The sequence below is a fragment of the Camelus bactrianus genome, chromosome 9 (genome assembly GCF_048773025.1).
Source record: "Camelus bactrianus isolate YW-2024 breed Bactrian camel chromosome 9, ASM4877302v1, whole genome shotgun sequence".
NCBI classification, from domain to species: Eukaryota; Metazoa; Chordata; class Mammalia; order Artiodactyla; family Camelidae; genus Camelus; species Camelus bactrianus.
Window position 1 is genome coordinate 17082553 of NC_133547.1, and position 25284 is coordinate 17107836.

Here is a 25284-nt window from a genome sequence, read left to right on the forward strand (position 1 = left end):
TTTGTGTCCCCACTGCCTGCCAGGGCGAGGCACACCCCTGAAAGCACTCCTGCCTCGTATAGCTGACCTCTCCCGGCATATTTGAGGCTGCAGCTTCCATCTTCAGTCTAATCGCAAATGTTTTCTTTCCGGGATTCCTTGTGGCTCGCCTCTTGTTTTCAGTGTAGCTGTGGAATTACTCATTTCTTAGACTTTCATGTTCCAGGGGTTGGCTATATGTGCACCAGCGGTCAGGGGAGGCTGTCTGGAGCCACCAGTGCTCCCTCCCTGTCTGCCACAAGCTCTGCTTCTGTCCCCACCTCCACTCAGAGGCGCTCCGGCCGGAGGCCCACTGTGGTCCTCACCCCCTTTGCTCTCCGAGCGTACCTCCCTGTGGAACATCGCTCTCTGCTGTCCTCCAGTCTGTCTTACTACTCCTTCCAACGATCCCTTGTGGCCTCTGGTTTTCTTCTCACCCTGGTGCCTTCAGCTTCACCCACGGGCTGGTGGCTCCTCAGTCCCTCCGGCTGAGGCTGCCTTCGGAGCTTGGGGCCCTGAGCACCCCTTCCCCTGCTGCCCTTGTGCTCCTGGTCTGGCTAGATGTCTTCCAAACCACAGATCTTGGCGCTTATCCTTGATCTGCCCCTCCCTCACTGTCCACACCCAGTTGGCTGTTGAGCCCTGCTGAGTTTTTGCCCCTGAATCCTTCTCTCGTGTCTCTTCCTCGCCATCCTCTCACTCACTCTGGGAGCGTCAGGACTGGTCTCCCTGCCTCTAGGCTAGGCCTCCTTCCTATCACTTTCCTCACTGCTGGCCTGAGGGATTCATCTGAGAGTAGAGCCTCTTCCTTTCTGTACTTCTGTCTAAAAGTCTTTCTGGCTCCTGCTGGCCTGCAGGACAGAACCTGCACTCTGCATATTACGGTATGCAAGGGCCTCCGTCGGCTCCTGCCCCGCTCTGTCACCCTCGTCTGGTTGCCCACTGTCATCTTAACAGACCGCAGACTCTTTGCTGTACAGGCCATGTTCTTTGCGGGACCCGAAGAACATAGCATGAGGCCTGACATATAGAAGTTGCTCACATGGTTTTTGAAATAAAGTCTCCTGTAATTTTCATGGAAAATTGTAAATATCAATTACTATTTTAAAATCTTTTTTTTTTTCCTGTGACTTTTTAGATATAACTGGTAGAACACGTCAAAGATGTATGGAAATAACCAAAGAAAAGTTCGAGGAATTAAAAGAAGAAACTTTGCATCTAAACAATGCAAATCAGACCCTTACTCTCGAACTTCACATACTAAAACGAACAATGAAAGAACTACAGTTAAAACTTAAACGGATGGAAAAAGAAAATGGAAAGCTGAAAGAGATTGAGAAAGCATCCTCTCAGGAAGGTGGGGACAACTACACAGTTCTTTTATTAAAGGAACAAATAGGAATTCAAATTTTCTTATTTATTTTGAAAGTTAATATCTTATGTTATAATATTTGTTGATATTAATATTATTGAGATTTTGTTGATATTTAAAGTCTTTTATTAATATCCATATTCTTGTTGAAATTTGATTTCATCTCCTATATCATTATTATTCTAGTAAAGGAATTCCAATACTTCTTTTGTTTCTTGATGCTTAGCATAGTATTTTACACATATTTCATATCAGCTTTTATCCCCATAAGCAGCATATAAAAGTGCCTCTTTCACCACATATTTACCAATCATGAGGATTGTATTTTCCTTGCTAATTTGATAGGCAAAAAAAAAAGAGAGAGAGAAGAATCCTATTTTAATTTAATTTGTATTTAGTTTATTATTGATTAGATTGAATTTTTTTCATTATCTTTGCAGATCATATTCTTTCTCTTTCTTGCTTCAAATTGAGATGCTTTGATCTTTTCTCTTGATTTGCAGGAGCTCTTTACATATTAAGGATTTTAGCCCTTTGTCATGTACGTAATATTTTCTCAGTTTGTTGATAATTCAGCTAAATATATAAGACATTTTTTGTTATGAGCTATGCCCTTTGTGTCAAATTCTTTTTAATGCTAAGTTTATATAAATATTCACTAATGTTACTTCTCTGTACGTTGAAAGATGTTGTGTTTTCTTTATACAGACCCTGAATATTTCTTGTCTTAGGCACATTTCTAGATACTTAATTTGTGCTGTTACTTTGTGGTATCTATTTTCTGTCATGTTTTTTAATAGGACGTTACTATTGTGTAGGAAAGTTATTAGTTCTAATAAATTCTTCATTTATTTTATGTACTTCAAGCACATACTTCTATATAATCTGAAACAGTGACTTTTCTTTTCAATCTAAAACTTTTATCTTACCTTAATTGTACATGCAATAACTTCCACAAACTTCCAAAACGCTGTTGACTATGTGGGGTTAAAATATTCATAACTTTTACTCATTTATATCTATATATCTGTCATTCACTGCCTCTATGGGCTTAAAAGGGAAAGAAGGACAGACAATCAGCAATTTATATAAAAATCATTATAAATTTGATAAAAGTTCGTATAGTATAATACTAACTTTTTTTCAATAGGTGCTACACCTGAATTACATTATCTGAGAAAACAAGCTCAAGAACTAGTGGATGAAAATGATGCATTGAAAATGACTGTGCATCGTTTGAATGTAGAGCTGAGTAGATATCAAACAAAATTCAGACATTTATCCAAGGAAGAGGTAATGTTTCTTATTAAGAAAAATCAATTTTCTGATATTTTATCCTTTACCGTTGAATTGGTTTCCAATTCTGAAGGGTTCATATTTATTATAATTTGGTATAACAAAAGATACATCCAAAGTACAATCTTTCTGTGGACCTTTCTATGTTCTCCCTCCCTCCCTCCCTCAAAACGAAAGCAATAAAAACTCTTTGTAAAAAAAAATCAGGACAGACGTATATAAAGTAAAGGAGTAAAAGTCCACGTTGGCTGCTTCATTCTTAGTCTTTTCCCTCAAGGTTATAGCTATTATTTATCAGTGCACAAACCTTGACATGAAAGCAGACTAATTTTTATAGGCCCCCAGATCACCTAGCTCTTACAGACAGTGGAGCTTGTATTCATGAATTCCACAGGACTGTAGCAAAGAAAGAAGCAGTTTTTAATCAGGCATAGGCGCACCCTTTGTGGCTATCCACCTGGGCTCAGTGCAGAGGGAGCAGGCAAAAACGCCTGTCTCCTACTTTGTTCCTGGAAGGGATTTGACTGCATACTTTCCTAGATGCTGCCTGCAGGTCTGGCTTCTAGTCAGCCTGCATCTAAATGCTGACTGTGAGCCTGTCCTTTGGGACACTGGTGGTTTTGGGTACACCCCCAACTACTGGAAGCCACTAAGAATGAAGACAGCAGCTTGGACAATCACAGAAGTTTGAGAGGCAACCAGGAGCTTGGGCCAGGCAGACTGATGAGGGTCATCTCCTATACAAGACCACTCTGTCAAGACTGGGAGAAGTGGCTGTTTTCTCCAACACAGAGAGTCAAGGAAAATGAAAAAAAGGGAGTATGTTCTAAAGAAGAGAACAAGATAAATTTCCAGAAATCAATCTTAGTGAAATGCAAATAAATGATTTACTCAATAGAGAGTTTAAAATAATGGTCATAAGTGTGATCAGCAAGGTCAGAAGAGCATGAACAAAATGAGAATTTCAACAAAGAGACAGAAACTATTGAACAGTGCCAAACAGAAATCATAGAGCAGAAGAATACAATAATTGAACTGAAAAATTCAAGGGGTTCAACAGCAGACGAGAGCAAGCAGAAGGAAGGATCAGTGAACTTGAAGACAGGGCAGTGGAATTCATCCAAACAGAAGAGTAAGAAAAAAAAAAAAAGAATGAGAAAGAGTAAAGCTAGCTTAAGGACTACCATCAAGTGTTAACGGGAGTCCCAGAAGAAAGAGAGAGAGAGGGGCAGAAAACTCATTTAAAGAAATAATGCTGAAAACTTCTCTAACCTGGGGAAAGAAACAGACATTTAGATCCAGAAAGCCCAGAGGGTTCTAAATAAGATGAATCCAAAGACACCTATATCAAAACACATTATAATTAAATTGTCAAAAGTTAAAACAAGAGAATTTTAAAAGCAGCAAGAGAAAAACAACTTGTTACATACAGGGAAACCCTCATAAGATCACCAGCAGATTTTTCAGCAGAAACTTCGTAGACCAGAAGGGAGTGGCAAATATATTCAAAGTGCTAAAAGGAAAAAGACCAAAAAACATAAAACAAACTGCCAACTAAGAATATACTACCTCGCAAAGTTGTCCTTCAAAATTGAAGCAGAGATAGGGAGTCTGCAGGACATGCAAAAGCAGAAGTTAATTACCACCAGACCAGCCTTACAAGGAATATTAAAGGGTTTTCTTTAAGCTAAAACAAAAGGGCACTAATTAGTAACAGGAAAACGTGAAATTATAAATTTTACTGGCAAGGGTAAAATATATAGTAAAATTCAAGATAATCTAGTTTTGTAAAGTTGGTAGGTTAATCACTTATAAACCTTCTAGTATGAAGGTTAAAAGACAAAAATAGTAAAAATATAACTATAATAATTTGTTAGTTAATACACAAAATGAAAAGATGTAAATTGCTCCATCACAAACATAAAACATGGGGGGAGAGAAAAAATGTAGTTTTGGAATTCATTTGAACTTTAAGTTATCAAGTTAAAATAGATTGTTATAAGTTGTTTTATGTGAGCCTCATGGTACCACAAAGCAAAAACCTCTGGTAGATGCAGTAAAAATAAAGGAATCCAAACATACCTCCAAAGAACAATCATCAAATCACAACTGAAGAGAGCAGGAGAAGAAAGGAAGCAGAGGAATTACAGAAAGCCAGAAAACAACGAGCAAAACGGTAACAAGTCCATACCTACTTTAAGTACTTTAAGTATAAATGGACTAATATTCTTCAATCAAAAGACATAGAATGGCTGAATGGATTAAAAAGCAAGGCCCATTCGTGTGCTGCTTACAAGAGGAAGACACTTCTAAACTCATTTTACAAGACCAGCATTACCCTGATGCCAAAACCAGACAGGAATGCTCCAAGAAAAGAAAATTGCAGGCCAGTATCCCTGAGGAACAGAGATACAGAAGTCCTCAACAAAATATTAGTAAACCAGATAAAGCAGTACAGATGGCCCTCAAACAGCATGGGTTTGAACTGCCTGGGTCCACTTATATGTGGATTTTTTTTCCAATAAATGTGTACAATACTACACAATCTGCAGAGCAGAACCGTGGATGTGGAGAGCTGGCTACGGGACTTGAGCATCTGCAGATTTTAGTATCCATGGCGGGTCCTAGAACCAGTCCCCTACAGGTATTGAGGGACAACTGTACATGAAAAGGGTTCAGCACCATGATCAAGTGCTGTTTATTCCTGGGATGCAGGAATGGTTCAAATCCACAAATTAGTCAATATGATGCACCACATTAAGAAAATGAAGAGTAAAAATGGTATGATTGTCTCCATAGATTCAGAAAAAGCATTTGACAAAAATTCAACATACTGTTATGATAAAAAGCTCTCAACGGACTAGGTGTAGAAGGAACATACCTTAACATGATGAAGGCCAGATATGACAAGCCCGTCACCCAACACCGTACTCAAAGATGAAAAGCTGAAAGCTTCAGGGGCAACACAATGATGCCACTCTCACCACTTTTATTCAGTATTTTTCCAGTGAAGATACACTGATGGCCAACAGGTATATGAAAAGTTGCTCAGCATCACTAGTCATCAGGAAAATGCAAATTAAAACCACAATGAAATATCACCTCATACCTGTTAGCATGTCTTTTATCGAAAGATAGAGATAACAGATTCTGGAAAGGGTGCAGGAAAAAGGGAACCCTTGTACACTGTTGATGGACTGTAAGTTGCTGCAGCCACTATGGAAAACAGTATGGAGATTCCTCAAGAAATTAAAAGGAAAACTACCACACCATTCAGCAGTCCCACTTCTGGATATATATCTAAAGGAAACAAAATCAGTATCTTGAAGAGATGTCTGTATTCCCATGTTCATTGCAGCATTATTTACAATAGCCAATGAAAACGAAGTGTGTGTCTGTCAGTAGATGAATGGATAATGAAAATGTGATTATGTCATATTATATATGTATATATATAAATAATATAATAAAATGTGACATATAAGCATGCAGTGGAATACTACTCAGCCTTAAAGAAGGCAACTCGGCCATTTGCAGCAGCATGGATGAACATGGAGGGCATCATTCTAAGTGAAGTAAGCCAGACAAAGATGGGCAATACTGCTCAGTATCACTTCTATGTGGAATCTACAAAAAAGAAGTTGAACTCATAGAAGCAGAGAGTAGAATGATGATTGCCATGGGCTAGGGTCTGTGGGCAACAGGGGGAAGCAGGTCAGAGGGTACAAACTTTCAGTTATAAGATGAATAAGATCTGATGACCTAATGTATAACTTGGTGACTATGGTTAATAATACTGTATTGTATAATTGAAACTTGCTAAAAGAGTAGAACTTCAGTGTTCTGTCCATTGAAACAGTAAATATGTGAGGTGAGGGCTGTGTCATTGACTTGGTGGTGTGACTCCTTTCACAATGTATGTGTACATAAAGAGAGGAGAAAGCAGGCTAGGTTTTACTCGAGAAGAAGGATTGCAGAATTCAGTTTGACAAACGCACTGAGAAAATCACTGAGTCAGGTGTTGTGAGGAGCCAGCAGCTCAGGTCTGTGCCCTAGAGAGTCACGTGTGTGATGGGTGTGTGCGGGCTGGTGGCGGGGGTGGGGTTGTCAGGATGTGCAGCTGACTGGTCCCTCCTGGGATCAAGGGGAGAAGCCAGGTGCATACAGTGTTCTCACGGGGCTCCTGGGAGTTCAGAGCAGCTCTGTGGGCTTCTGTCTTTCTTCTTGAAGTAGGACTTCATTTAAAAGTTTTTCACAGTAGCTTTGAGATATAATTCACATACCATCCCATTCACCCATGTAAAGTGTGCAATTCAGTGACTTCTAGTGTATTCACAGAATTGTACAAGTATCACCACAATCCGTTTAAGAGCATTTTCATCACAACAAGAAATCTCATACCTGTTAGCAGTCACTCTCCACCACCCACATTGGCCCTGGCAGACCACTAATCTCCTTTATGTCTCTGTGGATTTGCCTGTTCTGAATATTTCATATAAATGGAATCACACAATATGTGGTCTTTTGTGACTGACTTCTTTTACTTAACATGATGTTAACTTTTTAACAAAAACATTAAAGTTCTTGGGGTCCTATGAGCTGAAACAGGCTTCCTAGGCCAGGGCCTTCTGCAGGGCTGTGGACAAACCAGCTCTCTTTAATTAATTAATTAATTTAACCTCTCTTCTTTTTTTGAAGTACAGTCAATTACTATATGTCAATTTATTTAGAATAGAAGGAGAGATAAAGAATTTCACAGACAAGCAAAAACTAAAATAATTCAGCAATGCTAAACCTATGCTAAAAGAAATATTGAAAGGTCTACTCTAAATAGAAAAATAAATTTAAAAAAATCGGAACAGTTCTCTTTAAAAAGGCTACATGACAGGCCCAGTGACAGGCCACTGCCCCCCCGCCCCACAGAGTGCGCACACCCTTCTCCCTGTGCAGCTGCACATCTCTGTGACAGTCTTCCCTGGTCCCTCCAGCCAGAGGTGCTGTCTCTCTGCATCTGTGGCAGACTTGTTTGTACCCCTCTTAAGGCACCTTCTACCTTGTACTGTGTGTGTGTGTGTTATGTTGACTTCTGTGAGAGGATTTAATCTCTGTGTTGGACCATGAACAACAACGATTGCGCTGTGACGTCCACAGTGACGTAGTAAGCGTTCGGTGTTTGCTCAGTGAATCATGGGGTGGGGAATGCATTAGAACATTTTTGTGGAATAGGAAATTATTCCCTCAGGGCCAGAAGCTAAGAAATTACTGTTGTGAGATTTGTGCTCTTACTGTAAGCAACTAGAAAACTGGACGGAATATGTAATACAGCTGTTTACAGACGTCAGGCAGCAGGCAGCTCGGTGATGTTGGAGAGGAGGAAGGAAACAAGCCTTCTGCTCACCTTGCTTTCTGCTTGGGGGTACATCGTCTCGCAGTGCTGGCTGGAGCAGTCCCAGCAGGAGAGCTGTCTCACTGAGTTGAGGAGACTTTCAGTTTCAGAAACAGAGACAAGATTGGCAGGGCAGGAATACCAGAGCGGAAGGAGCTATGGAGAGAAAGAGCTACCTGAGTCTCCAAGGGGTTCCTTGCAGTTTTTTGTTGAATGCTAATCTGCACACGTGAAGGATGAAACTCAGAGGTCAGGCAGAAAACCGAGTTCAGAGAGCTGTGAACTAAATAGTCAGCACCAGGAGACCTTTGGGTTCTGACCAGCCACAGTGCAGAGACCTTGCTGAACCCTGAGGCCTTGAGTAAACAGCCCAGAAGGACCAGGCCTTAGCGGTATGGCCAAACCAGCCTTTCAGTAAAGACCCACCTTCACCAGGGTAAAAAGATAAGCCTCAAAAGCATCAAGCTGATCCGTGAGTAGCAAAAGAAGAAAACAAAAGACTTTAAAAGAAGACAACAAAATCCAGACAGCATAACATTGGAAAAGTTTTATTGGCATCCAATAAAAAATTACTAGATACGTCCCAGATTTAAAATACTGAAAGTTTTGACAACTCAATGCAAAGTGTAATCCTGGATTGGATTCTTTTTTTTTTTTTTTTTTTTTTTTTTTTAATTTTTGGGGGGAGATAATTAGGTTTATTTATTTATTTTTAATGGAGGTACTGGGGATTGAACCCAGGACCTCGTACATGCTTGGCAGGCACTCTATCACTGAGCTAAACCCTGCTCCCCTTAATTGGATTCTTGATCAGAAAAGGACATCAGTGGGAAAATAGGCAAAATTCACATACAGTCTGTAGATTAGAGTATAGCATTGCATCAGTCTTGAGCTCCTGATTTTATGATGGTTCGGTGGTTGAGTTAAGGAATATTTTTCTTTTTAAGAAATGTACGGTGACGTATTTAGAGGAAAAGGAGCGTTATATCTGCAAATTACTCAAACATTTCAGAAAAAATTTTTTTCATATGTAAATATACATACATATCAATGCATAGATAGCTGATGTCTGGTCTAGATGAAGAATATCTTAGGCTGGAGATTTCAGAGGAAGTGTAGTTTAATTTGTCTTCACTGTTGTGTTTTGTTCTTAGAGTTTAAATATTGAAGGCCTCCCATCCAAGGGCCCTACACCACCCTGGTTGGTAAGTGAAAGTTATTTAAGTTCAGGCCCATATTTTCTGGGCTATAATTGAATAGCTATATTAAAGTCCATTCCAAATTAAGTATATTTTCTTTCCTTTTAGAAGACGTGCTGATTGTATTTAGACATAGAAAGATAGTAATGTTGTCTATTCCATTCTGTTCAGTTGGATATAAAGTACCTGTGCCCCTTGTTGCTGGCCTATGAAGACAGGATGAAGGAGAAGGATGAGCTCAATGCCAGCCTTCAGGTAGGTTGGCAAAGGTCTCAGAAGGACAAGGTTTATCAAAAAGAAGACAGATTCTAACTCGGAAGCAACATTTTGCTTGGAAAGATAGGTATACCCAGCATCTAGCAGGTGCCCAAGTGTTTGTTAAAGAAAGGCAAGGAGGAAGAAAGGAAGGCGTGTAGCGGGGTGGGGGTGGGGAGAAGGAAAGAGGGAGGGAAGGAAAGAGGAAAGGAAGGGAGACAGGAGGCAGGCGGGAGTGATGGGCAGTGCAGGAGGGCTGGGTGGGGGTAGATGGGAGAGGTTTGGAGGGAGGAACTGGGCAGGGCTGCATTGGAGGCTGTGGTCTCCCAGACAGGCAGCCCCACGTGGACTAGGATCTTGGGGTGCAGAGAAGGCAGCAGTGGGGCAACTCCTCTCCTGGTACTGTGCAGCTGCAAATAGCGCCGGTAAAAGGGATGTTTGGGCAGACAGGGGAGGAAGAGGAGCAGGTGTTTTAGGCCGACTTAAATGCTTCTTTATTCTATGAAGAGCTGGTCCCAGGGAGTCCAGTTACTGAGCTGTTGGTATGGCGAGAAAGCGAGGGTTTCATTCGTTTCTGCCTTGTTCACTACTCTTTCATGGCAGTGGCCTCTGGAGCAGAGCTCCTTCTGATCATACAGGAACCCAAGGCTGTGCAGGTGTTGTAGAGACATCCCATGGCTTTCTGTGCTACCCACCTCTGCCTACGTTCCTTATTTAGGCAGCCAAGGAGATCTCAGGGGAGAAGTGTTGGTTTTTCTGGGATCCCTGGCTGGAAGGATGTGTTAAGAGTCACCCAGCCTGTTCCTGTAATGCTGTCCCACGTATACGGCCCACATAATGCAGACTTGAGCCTCCTCTTGCAGACTTCCTATTGGACACAATTTTTTAAAGAGGGTGAATTAATCTTATACTAATCGGTTAAATATCAAACCAAATAATAAAAATACTTATTTAGCGTTCCTTCTAAAATAGAGTTCAGGAATCATTTTCTGTAAATATTTACTTAGTGACTGTCTTAGGCTCTGGGAGCCATGCAGGCTCTGTTTGCAGGTACTCAGCTTTGCCTCTGCAGCATGAAAGTGGCCGTAGACCAGGGGTAAACTAATAAGCCTGGCCTATTTCAGTAAAACTTCATACAGAAAACAGGCCACTGGCCCCCAGGTGTTCGTTTGCCTGACCCCTGTTCTGAGAAAGCCAGTGGACTGCCAGTGACTGGGGAGTGTGCCCAGGCAGAAGGGCAAGAGAAAGAGCAGTTGCCTGGCATTGTTGCTTTCAGTGAGGCAGGTGTGAGCCTAAGTGTCCGATAGCTGGGAGGAGAATACTTAGAAGCACCCCAGAATAAATCCTGGCGCCTGAGATCCTTGCCGAAAGGCAGCACGGGGCGCTGGAACTGGCCAGGGGCTAACTGAGGGAAGCCGTAATGGAGGAGACCCAGCACAGGCTATTGGGAGTTGGAAACAGACCGAGAACGGTCCTCACGTGGGGCTCGTGAGCGATGAAGCCGTCCTGACCGATGGCTTTAAGTAAGGGGGGTTTCTCGTGATGGTAACGGGGCAAAATTATGTGCCTCCAGCCCCCACACTAAGCCCCTTCCCACCAAAATGGGCTTTAGTGAGGATGAAAAATTCTTATTTTTATCTAAAAAAGCTCCAATTTATCCCCCAAAGTCTTTAAACAAAGGAAAAACTGTAGTGTTCATAGGCATCTCTGCCTTTTTAAATTCCCTTTTATCATTTCAAATATTCAACAATTAACAGAAAAATGTCATCAAATTAGGAATTGAATATTTAAGACCTGAGGTGCTTTGTCCCATGTCCTTGCCATCGTCTGTCTCCTATTTTTTTCTCTCTAGACTGTGAGCCCCTCAAGGGCAGGCACTTGGTGCTGGTACTGAGTTTAAGTCTGCTGGCATCATGAGATTTTGCTAAAAAGCTATTAACGTTTGATTTTAGTCACAGCAACAGCAGGGGGGCGGGTAGAGCTCAAGGGTAGAGCGCGTGCTTAGCATGCATGAGTGTTGCCGAAATGTCAGCCCCCGTCCCTGACGAGCCAAATAACTCAAAGACCGGGTCTTGGAGCTTAGAGGAAAAGAGGCAGCTTTATTGCTTTGCCGGGCAAAGGGAACCCACAGCAGGCTGATGCCTTCAAAACTGTGAACCCCCCGTGGGGATGGGGTGGGGTGGTTACACAGTCATAGCTTAGGCAGTCAACAGAATCATTTATCTTGTCACAAGATTTCTTGGCGTCAGGACGTCGTCAGGCAGCAGTTCCATAGAGACTGGTAGTTGTAACTTTTCCAGTCTTTTCATCTCGTAAACACCTGTGGTGTGTTTCTCCTTTTTGACAAATTAGCCTGTTTTGCAGGGTTACAGCTCCGTGACCTTCTTCCTGGAGAACGACTCAGAAGCCAAACATGGTTATAAATTTTAATTGCCAGAGTAAAGTAAAAACAGTGAAATCAATAACTTTAGCTTTAACAATGGGCCTGGGGCTGGGAGCAGTGTCCGACCAGTCGGGTTTGCTGACTGTGCTAAAAGCAGGAGGTAAGCATAAAGCTGAGAATTTGTTAGCCTATGTGCAGTCATTTTATTATTTCTCCTTCATGAGGTCCTGGGTTCAATCCCCAGTACCTCCTCTAAAAATAAATAAACCTAATTACCCCTCCTCAAAAAAAGAACAAAGAAATACAAGTATGAGTATAATGTGTGTATTACAATTTATATAAATTTTATTTCAGGAGGAAATGAGAACGTTTAGGATGCGAGTCCAGGAAGTGGTGAAAGAAAATGAAGAATTGCACCAAGAGTTAAATAAGAGTAGCCCTGTCACCAGTGAGGAATGGCAAGTGGTGTTGTGCTTCTGGTATTTTGCTAATTAAAAAAAAAAAAAGATACTAGAATAAACTTTGTTAAATTATCAACTATATCTGTATTTTAACTAAAAAATTTTAAGAGAGAGTTTCTAAGAAATTATTACGGTGCAGTGAAAAAAACCTACTAAATTATTCTAAACTTGTAATTGAAAGATTACTTTAAAAATTCTAGGGGGGGTGGTTATAGCTCAGTGGTAGAGCACATGCCTAGCATGCATGAGGTCCTGGGTTCAATCCCCGGTCCCTCCATTTGAAATTTTACATTTTAAGAATTTACTGAGACAGTTGACGATTCAAACTTCATTACTGTCCTTTCCCCCAGTTTAATGGAAATGGCCAGATTTACTGTGTTAATAACATGTTTAATATTAAAACATGTCCAGATACTTATTACCTGCAACACATCAAGTGCTTTCTTTTAGACTTGGGAGCGTCTCTGTAATCATTCAGCACCCGAATGGCAGTATTTAATTTTGTAAATCACTTGTAGGCATCAGCTTCAGACTCAAGCAGGACTGGTTTTAGAGGAAAACAAGTTGTTGTTAGAGCAGTTGGAGATTCAGCAAAAGAAAGCCAAGGACACCCACCGGGAGCATCTCCAGGAAGGTGAGCGGTCTTCCTTGTGAGTGATGGGGAGGCTGTGATGTCGTTTGTGTGTCGTTTTACACCAGCACCCCACTCACATTGAAAAGGGGGGAAGTCATGTTTTTTAAAATGGATCCTTCTAGTAGGGGAGGGTGTAGCTCAATTGGTAGAGCACATGCTTAGCATGCACGAGGTTGGGGGTTCAATCCCCCGTACCTCTATTAAGTAAGTAAATAAATAAACCTAATTACCTCCCCCTCAAAAAAAAATGTATGCTTGTTAACTAAAATGCAGCTGTTTACGTTACAGCATACCCCAGCCGATGCCTGTGATGCACTGAGTGCTTTCTCTTAGACTCCAGAGTACCGCTCTAATTATTCTATCAATTGTAGGTGACAGCTTTAGAGTCAACAGAACGGGGTTTGGAGGAACCAGTGTGCCATATAAGTGGGAAAAATCAGGGTTGGGGAGAGGATATAGCTCAGTGGTAGAACGTGTGCTTAGCATGCACGAGGTCCTGGGCTCAATCCCCAGTAGCTCTATTAAAATAAATAAATACATAAATACCCAGTTATAGCACGCCCCCCCCCAAAAGTGGGAAAAATCATGTGAGATGAAGGGTTGAAACAACACAAGGACATGTTCCTGAAAGCATGTTGAATGAGTAAGTAGGGACCATTTGCTCTCTACACAGTCTCTCTGTGCCCTTCCTTCAGCGCTGCGGGCACTGTCCTAGGTTAAATCTCCATCAGTTACTTTCTGTGAGTGCCCCCTTCTCTCCACGTGTTCCTCCCTGTCCCTAGCAGCCTCATGGCATATGACAGTGGACTTCGAAGTCGCCAGATTGAGTCATTTCTTCCACTTTGATTAAAACCTAAACTTGCGAAAGACAGTGGCATTTTTTTCCTTTGGCTTCCGTGATTTTTCTTTTCCGATGAAGAACAGTATTGGACAGGAGGCCAAAACACCAGCTGTCCCATGTGAGCCGGTGTGACCCCCTTCTTTCTGTCTCCCCCACCGCCCCTGTTATTTAGCGGCCCCCCTTTCCGCGTGGCGGAGGAGCTCACTACCAGCCTCCGCTGTTGCTGAAGCAGCGCTCGTGCTTGGCTTGTTTCTGAGCCAGGTCGTGTCTGCAGTGAGAGCACCTCTCAGTCCAGCGGGAGTGTCCTCCGTGGGACTCCCCTGCAGACCGTGCGGGCACCAGAGTCGTCGCCTTTCCCCTGGCACTGTTTAGGGTGGAAGTGGGGGAGAAAGTTGTTGCATCTCCTTTGCTTTCAAGATTAGAGATGACAGGGTAATTAGCTTCATATTTACTGAGCATTTAATCTTCTCAAACCCAGCAGATCTAAACAGGTAGGATGATTCTTCTGGTCATGTGGGGCAGGGCCATCCTTTCGGTCTGGATGATTCAGACAGCTGTCCGTGCTGTTTTCCCATTTCCCAGAAACAGCTATTCATTTTGATCAACTACATGTTTTTACAGAGTAGGAGGATTTAGAGTTCTATGCAATAATACTTTTAAGTGCTCATTTCAGCCAATACCTGAGAATTATCTTAATATTACATACTTCTGTGTCACGTAGGATGAAAATGTTTATGATTTTCTTTCACTACAGAACATCAAAGAAAAACTTAATGAAGAAAGGGGAGAAAAATAAATTCTGTCCTTAGTTGGGCTATATTTGATGTCCTTAAGAACCTAGAAAATCTTGCATTGTTAGGGGCAGCATCATGATATGTACTTGCACACCTGTGTGTGACATGGCTTCAGTCTTTGGAAAGTCAGTTCCATGAAGACTGGAATCATGTCTTGTTAAATATCATATATTTAACAATAATATCAACATGTTGAACCCCAGTAAGAAAGTATACATTTAATGAATACTTAATATAGTCCCTGTAATTTCTAAGTAAAAATTCTTTGGTATTAATTTCCAAATCTCCAATAGATTTTTTAAAGGTCATTTTTTATAAACTGGCTCTCATTAGTATTAGTAATCAGTAATCATGCATTATTAAGTCTTCTGTACCAAGTCTTTGTCCATCTCTTTTGTTTTTCAGTTTCTAAACTGACTAAACAACTAATGCTCCTGGAGAGTAAAACACAGAGCCAAGAAAATGAGCTCGCTGCAAATAAGGAGCAGCTGGAGCTCTTACATACCGAATGCCAGGAACTGAAAACGCGCTTGGACGGCAAAGTTGCAATGGACGTTCACACTTCAATTGTAAATGAATTAAAAAGGTGCGGGTGTACTATCTTTCCAAGTGTTAATGCATCACCATGCATGTTGTTGAAGGCAGGTAGAGAGAGGTTGCTCCATCTTTTCTGAGTCACTGAGCCTCACCAGCACAGGTGTCCACAGCTGAGAATGGTAAATATTTTATCCAAGTAGAGCATGGCTGTCCTCAAGGGCTGTGGTCTGCACTTTGCATGTATGTATGGGATTTTTTTTCCCTACTGTTCCACCCTTTCTTGTTTTTAGAACCAAAGTAATAGAACTGGAAATCTGGATATCCAGTCATAGAGACCTGATTAAATGAAAGGATAGAACTGTAAAGTGAAATACAATGCAGCCATTAAACATGATGTCACACAAGGCTGTTTTTGACAGTGGAAAATTGCTACAATAGATTTGTAAGTGAAGAGATTGGGTTACAAAACAGTATGTACCGAATGATTGCAGTTTTATTTAAAAAGAAAAAAGGTGTGTGTGTGTGTGTGTGTGTGTGTGTATTAGGTTGACCAACCATCCCAGTTTGCGTGGGACTGAGGGGTTTCTAAGGATGTAGGACTTTTAGTGTCAACTGAGATTACTGGGATGAGATGCTCTCTCTTGTGTGTATGTCTGTCTGTGTCTGTATGTGTATAATTATATGTATATGTGTATAGAATGACTTCCAGTATAAAATTAGAAGAATGGAAAAATATTAATAGAAATTATCTTTGGTGGGTGATATTATGAGTATCAGTGTTCTCCAGAGAAACAACCAATAGGATATATGTAAGATGTGTGTGTGTGTATATTTGGAGACAGAGAGAGATTTATTTTAAGGAATTGGCTCACGCAGTTGTGGCGGCTAGCAAATCCAGAATCTGTAGTTCAGGCCAACTGGCTGGAAACTGAAACTATGTTATAGTCTTAAGGCCAAATTCCTTCTTTGGGAAACCTCAGTTTTTGCTCACAAGGCCTTCAACTGCTTGGATGAGGCCCACCCACTCTATCAAGGGTCATCTCTCTTACTTAAAGCCACCTGATTGTAGATGTCAGTCACATCTACAAAGTACCTTCACAGTAACATCTAACTAGTATTTGACAACAACTGGGCACACAGACTAGCCGAATTGACCCATAAAACTAACCATCCTCATGAGTAATTTAAATTTTCTTTGTTTTTTTTTCCCTACTTTCCAAATGTTCCAAGTGTAAAATGCACATTACTTTTGTAATAGGGAGGAAGTAGTTTTTAAAATGGTGAGGCTTTCAGCGCAAGATGGCTGACACGGGAGAATAAATGAGTTAGTGCGTATGAAGGGCTTAGCCTGGTGCTTCAGTAAATGTTGACGATTACAGTGACTGGAGGCCAGTGTTTTGACTATCCTGTTACATGCTATCTGGGCTAGAGCTGTACTTTACTTTCCTATTCCAGTAGAAGAAAAAATGTTTTCGAAGTCATGTTCATCCTCATGATTTTATTTTCCTCAAACACCCCCTCCTGTGGCTGATGTTTTTTTGTGGATGTTTCATAACCACATATCCTAACAGCCCCCTCCACGTAAGTACAAAAGGTATGCAAATTTCCAGAGGAAGCCACTAATTGGCAATGGAAGTGAAGGCAAGGGGAGGTGTGGTCATTTGGTCATTGAAGAAACACACATTTGACCAAGTCTCTTTTAAGTGGAAATTGGTTCAGGAATGTAGTGGTAAATAGATAAAAAACAAAAAAAACAAAAACAAGTTTCTTCTGTATAGCACAGGGAACTATATTCACTAGCTTGTAATAACCTATCATGAAACAGAATATATATATATGTGTATAACTGAATCACTATGCTGTACACTAGAAACTAACACAACATTGTAAATTGACTGTATTTCAATTTAAAAAAACACCATGGGGAGAAAATACAATCATTAAATTAAAAAAATTTTAATTATGACTAGAGTTTTTTAAAACTCAGTAGGAAGGCTGAAAGATAAATTTGTGGATTCGCCTAGAACATAAGGTGACAAACAGCTGGAAATGGAGAGAAAAGGTAATAGATGGAAGACCCATCCAAGACATCCAGCCTCAGATCATCAGGAATCTCAGAAAGAGAGATTAAAGAAAGTGGAAAGGAAGACATTAACAGTTGAAGGGCATTTCCAGATATCTGAAGACCTTGACTGAAAGGACCCATAGAACCCAGTGTGTGAATGAAAAAGTCCCACACTTTGATATATCCTCATGAAATATCAGCCAGCCAAGAATGACGAGACAGTCCCATCATCCACAGATGCGTAGAAAGCTGGGACCCCAAAGGGCTGCATCCTCAGGTCAGGTGACCCAGAGGTAACCAGCCCTCAGTCCTCTATAGAGGAATTTAAAAATGCATGGAATTAAAATGCACAACAGTAACAGCATATAATCAGGGAGGGGGTAAATGGAATTGGTGTTCTAAAGTCTTCATGTCATTCAGAAGAGAATACAGGCATTGATTAATATTATAGTTTGAAAATATGCATGATGAAATTTCTGAGGAACAGAATGTGTTTAACTTCCAAACCAGTATAGGGAAAGAAAGAATGATTCAAATAAAAAATCCAATAGAGGGCAAGAAAAGGTAGAACAAGTAGGGAAATAGGAAGCACAAAATAAAATGTTAGATTTGATGGCAAATCTATCAGGAATGGGGAAAGTGAATAGAGAAGTTCGTCACTCCCTGGTCCTGGAGGAGGCCACGCGGGAAGTCAAGGCAGGGTGCCGGCAGAGAGAACTGATTGTCCCCCGATTCAAGTTAGTGTTGGTAAGTCCGCTACTAGAATTCACAGTAGGCATTGGCTGAGGGTCAAAATATCATGCTTCACTGTTTTGATGTGTGCAGTATTGGAATGAACGCTAGAATTAAAATTCAGCAGGACCTGGGGCATGAGCCTTTAATAGAGCTCATTGAGGGGGAGCTTTGGGGTTCCCGGGCTGAGGCCAGATTGGTCAATTAAAGCCCAAAAGAACCAGATTTTGATAAGCTTCAGGGGGTCTTATCTAAGGGGCGCATGAGGGGAGGGCCCTGGGAGGTGAGGGAGGATGCTATCACAAGGGTCATTGGGGGTGTCACATCAGGAACGTACATGGACCTGTGACTCCACTGGCTGTTACCTGGGGCCTGCGCTCCAGAGTGGGGCTAGTGTCAGGTCGAGGCCCCTGCAGGCCACTTGGCCACACAAAGTGGATACCAAGGCAGTGGTATCACAGAGCAGTTTAGACAAACTCTCAACAGCAACTCTGTGCTGTCTTTAAGACATCCATTTTAAGTATAAGGGCACAGAAAGTCAAAAGTAAAAGGCAGGAAAAGCTCTACCTCTCAAACACAAACCAAAAGAAAGGTGGTAAATTATACTAGTATCTGACAGGATAAATGTTAAGGTAAAAAACTCTACTTAACAAAGGAGATCAGTTCATAGAGATAAAAGGTTCAATCCATCAAGCAGATGTTTAAATTCTTATGTACCTAAAAATAAGTTCATGTGAATATCCTTGGAAATTCAGATGAAATAGTCACATTCCTAGAAAAATATAACTTGTCCAAACTTACTCAAAAAGAAAAAGAATACCTGAATATTCCTTTAATCATTAAAGAAATTGAATCCAAAGATCTTCCCTTGAAGGAAGCTACAGTTAAATATCTTCACAACAGAGCTCTGAAAATATTCAGGAGGAAATAATTCCAGTCTTACATAAACCCTTCTGAAGAACAGAGGAAGAGTTAATGCTCTCTCTTTTTAAGAGGTCAATATAACCTTGATACCAGAACCCAAAAGTGATAGTATAAGAAAGGAAAATTACGTTTCCTTTTCACTCATGAATCTAGATGTAAAAACTCTAAAAAAAGGTACTAGGAATAGTTGTGAACTTCCTTAATGGTTCTGTTAAAAAACAAAACTACAGTAAATTTACTGTTAGTCTTAGTGTTAAAATGTTGCAAGCTTTCCTCCTGAGACTGGAAACAGTACAAAGATGCCCTCTTACACCATTCCTAGACTAACTGATAACAGTGCATGTGACAAGAAAAATGAAAGTGATAAGGTTTGGGAAGAAAGAAATAGTAGTGTCATTATTCATAGAGGATTTAATTCCACATGTAGAAATCATTAGAAATAATTATGGATTTTTAGCAAAGTTGGTAGAAACAAAAGCAATTTATAAAAATTAATTGTGTTTCTTGGTAGGAACAAATGTAGAAAATCACATTATGGAAAAGCACCACCACACATACCCCCCCAAAAAAAGGAAAGAAAGGAGGAAGGGAACTATTTACAAAGCCCCACAAATAGAAAGGAGTAGGAAGATTCACAGTACTTATATTGGAAAAATCATAAAACTTTATTGATAATTTTACTGGGTAAAGAATTCTAAGTTGACAGGTTTTTGGTTTTTGAGGTTTCCCCCCCAGTTTAAAGGTATTCTCTGTAGCCTTCTGCGTTGCATTGTGCCTAATGAAAACCTGCTCTTAACATCTTTGTTCCTCTGAACATTGACATGTCTTTTCTCTCAGGCTTCTGATAATTTTTGTCAGATTTTAAGCAATTTAGTTAGGATGTACCTTGGTTTGGTTTCTTTATGTTTATTCAGCTTGAGGTTGATTGAGCTTCTTGGGGCTGTGGGTTTATATTTTTCATCAAATTTGGAAATAATTTAGCTGTTATTTCTTCAATATCCTTTTCTATTTTTCCTTCTGTCACCACTCTTTGTGGGACACTTGATATTGTCCCATGGGCCTCAGATGCTCTGTTCATTTCTTTTTCCCACTCTTGTTTTTCTCTGTTCTTCAGTTGGGCATTTTATATTGCTTGTCTTCAAGTTCACTGATCTTTTCTTCTATAGTATCTAATTGTTTTTATTCTCATCCAGCATGTTGTCTACCTCTTCCGTTTGTTTCTTCCATCTCTAGAAGTTCCAGTTGAGTCTTTTTTATATTTTCTATTTCTCTCCTCATCGTGCTGTTTTCTTCTGCTTCCTTGAACATATGGACTATATAACATCATCTCTTTGACTTCTGGGCCTGTTATTTTTTTTCTCTTGATCATGGGATCTATTTTATTGCTTATTCCCACTCTTGATTGGATATTGAATATCACAGATTTTGTGTTGTTGGCTGCTAGATTTAGTGCATTGCTTTAAATAGTGTTGAGTTTTGTTCTTACATTAGACAGTAGTTGGATTCTTTCAAAGCTTGCTTTTGTTAAACAAGGTAGACCCAAAGCACCCTTTAGTCAGGGATGGTTTAGCCCCACTACAAAGGCAGTAACACCCTTCTAAGGATGATCTCCAGTGTCCTTTTTTACAAGGTCTTTCCACTCTGGCTGGTGGGCTTGTGCAGTACTCCCGGGTCTTTGTGAACGTCAGGAATTGTTCTGCCTACTCGTTGCTAATGGTTCTTTCTTCAGCCTCAGGTAGTTCTCCTCTCACACGTACAGATCAGCTGTCAACCAGAGACTTGTGGTGCCCTGCCCAAAGATCTCCAGAGCCCTTTCTCTCCATGAAACTCCCTCCTCTCTGCCCACAATCTCTAGTTGCCTTGGCCTCCCTGATCTCTGCTTTCTGACTCCTCAACTCAGCGAATCTGCTGAGTTTGGTTTGGGTTTCCCTCCCTGTTCTGCAGCCTGGCAGTGAGCTGGAGCAGTTGTGGAACTGACCCTGTTCCTTCCTCCTCACAGGGATCACAGTCCTGCACTGCCTGTTGTCCAAAGTCTGAAAGCTGTTGCTTCTTATGTTTTGCCTGGTTTTTTAGCTGAATAAATCTGGCCTCTGTTATTCTGTATTGGCTGGAAACAAACAAACAAAAATCTCTGTTTTCAGCTTTCTTTTTTAACCTTTTATCATAAATCCAGGTTAATGTGTCCAAAAAAATAATAGATTGTTTTTCAGTGAAAGAAGTGTATTCTGGTCTTTATACGTTTCTCAGTTACAGATTAACCTTAAAATCATATGTTGTGTATTGCTGCTGCACATGACAAGTGTCAGCTCCTACCACATGCTTCTCTTCCTGCAAATCTGACACCACCCCGCTGCTGTTCAACAGAACGAGTTCACTCATCTCAGATTGCCCAGATGGCACAGCAGTGTTAAATTGCTACAAAAGTTTTGAAGCCATCCTCTCAACTTCTGTACTTACCTTGTGGACAAGTATCAAAGAGCTGGAGACTGACACCCATCTGAGGACCACACTTTGAGTAGCCCTGCCCTAGAGAATCCTGCAAGTATGTGTGCAGAATATAGCCCAGGTGACTGTCAGCAGGAAAATGAGTGCATAGCATTTGGTATTACTGATACAATGAAATATTCTGTAGTCACACAGAAAGATGGGTGAGTCTCGGAGGCATAATGACACTAAAGTATATACAGTCCCGTTGGGTACCTGTTATGCATCTTTGTTCCTGTTACATATGGTTCCAATACCGGCAAATTAAACTAAGCTTGTAGCTATGCACAGATAGGTAATGATGCTATCAAGATGATTAAAGAGAGAACTGTGTTCAATACCTTGTGATAACCTTTACTGGAAAAGAATATGAAAACAAATGTATGTATGTATATGCATGGCTATCTGTCACTGCCCAGCAGTGGCTGCCTCATTTAACCTCAGTGTGCCAGATACAGACTTGACAAGACTTGTGATATTTTTGTCTGTCAGCCAGTTGCAGAAGGAAGAAGAGAAAGAAAATGCTGAGATGGAAGAGCTGATGGAGAAGTTGGCGGTCCTGCAAGTGCAGAAAAAGAGTCTGCTGTTAGAGAAGACCAATCTGACAGCTGAAAACAAGGCGCTGGAAGCTGAACTCGAAAAGGCACAGAAAATAAATAGGTGTTCTATATTTTCTCTTAAGCTGGAATTTTTGGTTTTGGTCGTTAAAAAATTGAATATTCTATTTCATTTTATTTATCTTTTCTTTTTCTAATATTGGTTATAAAATGGAAAGGGATAATCAAGCTTACTGCATATCTAAATATAAAATATTACCAACATGAACCAACATTATCGTTCAATTATGGTTGATAGTCATAATGATGACTGAAAGTTCCAGAATTTCTTTACTAAGTATTTCCCAAAAGTCTAATCCAGGGATGACTGAATTCCTTTTTCAAAAATATCTCTTTCAGAACATGTGCCAAAAAATTAACAGAATAATATGTAATAGCCTGTTAATTGTGTAAGCATTTTGTGATCCCTATTTACTTACTTAGTTTGGAGTCAATAATTATGCTTCCTTTAAAATTAAATTCAGTTACCTTTTCTCACCTTGAAACTTGATAGAAGATTTAGGTTGCTGAAGAATACACTTAAATGCTAGCATGCCTGCTCTTTTATAACACAGATATTCACTATTCCCTAGCCATTTAGGCTAATGAGATTTTTATTCCATCATTTGGGGGAACTCTCTAGGAGATCTCAAAAGAAAATTAGTATCCTCAAAAAGCAAGTGGAAAAAGCCATGGAGAATGAAATGTCTGCTCACCAGTACCTGGCAAATCTTATTGGCCTAGCAGAGAACGTAACCCAGGAACGTGACAATCTCATGTGTTTGGTAAGTTTCCTCAGTTACTTCAATTACACTGCAGGCTAATATGCAAACATAATTTTAAGAGGCTTTTTTTTTTTTTAACAAAGGTATCCAAAGCTTCATCTTTTAAAATTTCAACTGCAAATTTTCAAATTCTGCAAACTTTTATTTTTCAACCAGGGGAAAAAAAAAATTTTTGAAAGGCAAATGACCCGAACTTTTAAATAACTGGCAAATGGCATTTTACAAGGTGAACTAACAGAATCAGTCCATGTAACAAGAACAGTAGTCATCAGATGTCTCTTACATACACACACGCATCTTCATGTTCTCTCTTTAAAGCTGTTTTAACATAGTCCCTGTTTGAAGATGAAACGTAAGAATCCTAGACGAGTTGAACAAAGTTTATCCTAATGACACAGCTTAAAAGGCACAAAGAGGCAGCTGCGGTTTCTAGTAGCACCAGTCCCGAGGAAAGGAACCGAGCCAGTTATTGGGGGCCCTAGACAGTGGAGCACTGCCCAGCCAGCAGGAGGGGTGCCGTGGCCGTGATTCTGGCATCTCCATGTTGGTTTTAAAAGATGTCTTCAGCAGACTGTGCAGTGAAAGAAGACAGGTGCCAGACCAAGCTATATATGTATTGAAAAAAGTCTCGTAGAATTTACCACAAAATGTAATAGTGAGTTAGATCACTGTCTCTCCAAATGGTAGAATTACTGGCAATTAAAAAAAAAATCTTAGAAAAAATTAAATTAAAAAAAAAAAAATCTTTTTGCTTAACCTGCATTTTATGATTTTTTTCTACTTTGAATGCATATTGTTTGTGTACATTTAAAGATGTTTACGTAAGGAATGTTTCAAATCTCTGGTGGTATAGGATCTGAAGTAATAATTCAATGGATGTCATCCCAAATAGACCAGCTGACTTTCCATGAGTCAGAAATCAGGCGACTTGGAAGTAACTCCGCTCTCCTCCAGGGCGGATGAGGGGTGGAGAGGCTGTCAGGATGTGTCACAGGCTTAGTCCCATTTGTTAGAAAGGTACTAAGTTCTTCCATAGAAAAATGGACAGAGGCTTTTAGCCTTTGTTTATGTAAGGGGAGATATAAATAGGACACGGCTCTTAGGGGAAAATGCTGATCTTTACTTGTAACAAAAGAAATACTAATGGTGGGGGGAGGGTATATCTCAGTGGTAGAGCGTGTGCTTAGCATGCACGAGGTCCTGGGTTCAATCCCCAGTCCCTCCATATAAATAAATAAATACCTAATTACCTAACCCCCCCAAAAAAAGAAATACTAATTAAGCCAGTCTATTCTGTACTTCTATTAGAATATTATATATATTTGTATTATTATTATAGTTCCTTCTAGGAGTGTGGTAAGCCTGGTTATACATTGCTAGTGATTTTTAAGTCCCCGAGTCTTTTAGAAGCAATTTGACCTTGACATGGCACGGCGGGAGCCTTAAAAGCATGCCAACCTACTGAATCAGTGGTCCCTCCTGAGAGGTCACTGTCCCAGCCCAAGTGCTGAACTCTCTGGCATTTTCTGTAGCAGCACTGAGCACCCATTTCCCCTTCTGCTGTGCCTCCTGAGATTACCCAGTGGAATATCAAGAGGGCAGAGCAGAAGCTTGTTGAAAAACGGGCAGTGCCAAACCAACCCATTCATCTAGCAAACATTCTTGGGTACCTGGCCTCCATGTGTCAAGGCCATCTTGTTAGCAGGGCCAGACCTGCAGGGTCCCCAGGATACAGGCCCTGTACCTCCTACCTGGGCCAAAGAGCAGACTAGGTTTCCATGATGAAGGTGAGTGCCTCCCCAACCCTTAAACGGTCTCCCTCAGGCCCACCTCTCATACTTGTGGCCCAGGATGGAAATACAAGTGGAGCCATATACTGCTTATCTGAGTACTTAAAAGTTGCAGATTAAGCCAACAGACTGTTAATGAAATATGTTCTGTCCTCCCGCCTTGATCGTTGTTATTATGGCCTGAAAGCCACGCTCGGATTTAGAATCCTCAGACCCCTCAGACGTGGGGGGAGCTGCTGTCAACCCACCCAGGGTCCACCCATCATAAGGGACCTTGGTATATGCTCAGACATGCTGTCCCCTTGGTCCTGCAGGCTCCTTGCCCATGGGAGCCCCAAGGCCAGCCTCTCAAGCTGGGGTTCAGGGGAAGGACTGGCAGCCTCTGCCCTTTCCTGTGACTGTTGGCCGTGCACCCCCACCTTACCCTGCCCTGGTCTCCTGGGCCTTGTGAGGGCCCCTGATATCTTAATTTATTGATATTGGCCTCTTCATTTCTAATCCCACCTTTTGGGTGGGTTTCCATGTGACTTGTGGGAAGTTTAACTCTCTGGATCTTAGTTTCGCTTTCTTGAAAATCACTTGTCACTACTAGTTCTACCTTGGAAGGAATGCTCACCTTTCCTTTTTTTTTTAATTTCACGATTTGAAATAGTTAATTTATAGTGCATAGCAGTTCATGTCCCATATATTAATCTAAATCATTCAGCTTCCATGACATCCCTCTTGGATCTG

General features: G+C 40.8%; 1 protein-coding gene across 1 annotated transcript in view; it reads left to right on the top strand.

Annotated features, from left to right (window-relative positions):
* The window catches only part of CEP89 (centrosomal protein 89), a 67369-nt gene that overhangs the window by 27849 nt on the left and 14236 nt on the right, over positions 1-25284 (top strand). Inside the window, exons 8-16 of the mRNA XM_010950037.3 lie at positions 1157-1375; positions 2541-2683; positions 9227-9277; positions 9443-9526; positions 12264-12367; positions 12889-13004; positions 15045-15225; positions 21874-22041; positions 22621-22762. Of these exons, the coding sequence (XP_010948339.1) occupies positions 1157-1375; positions 2541-2683; positions 9227-9277; positions 9443-9526; positions 12264-12367; positions 12889-13004; positions 15045-15225; positions 21874-22041; positions 22621-22762 (1208 nt within the window). The remainder of the gene's footprint in view (positions 1-1156; positions 1376-2540; positions 2684-9226; positions 9278-9442; positions 9527-12263; positions 12368-12888; positions 13005-15044; positions 15226-21873; positions 22042-22620; positions 22763-25284) is intronic.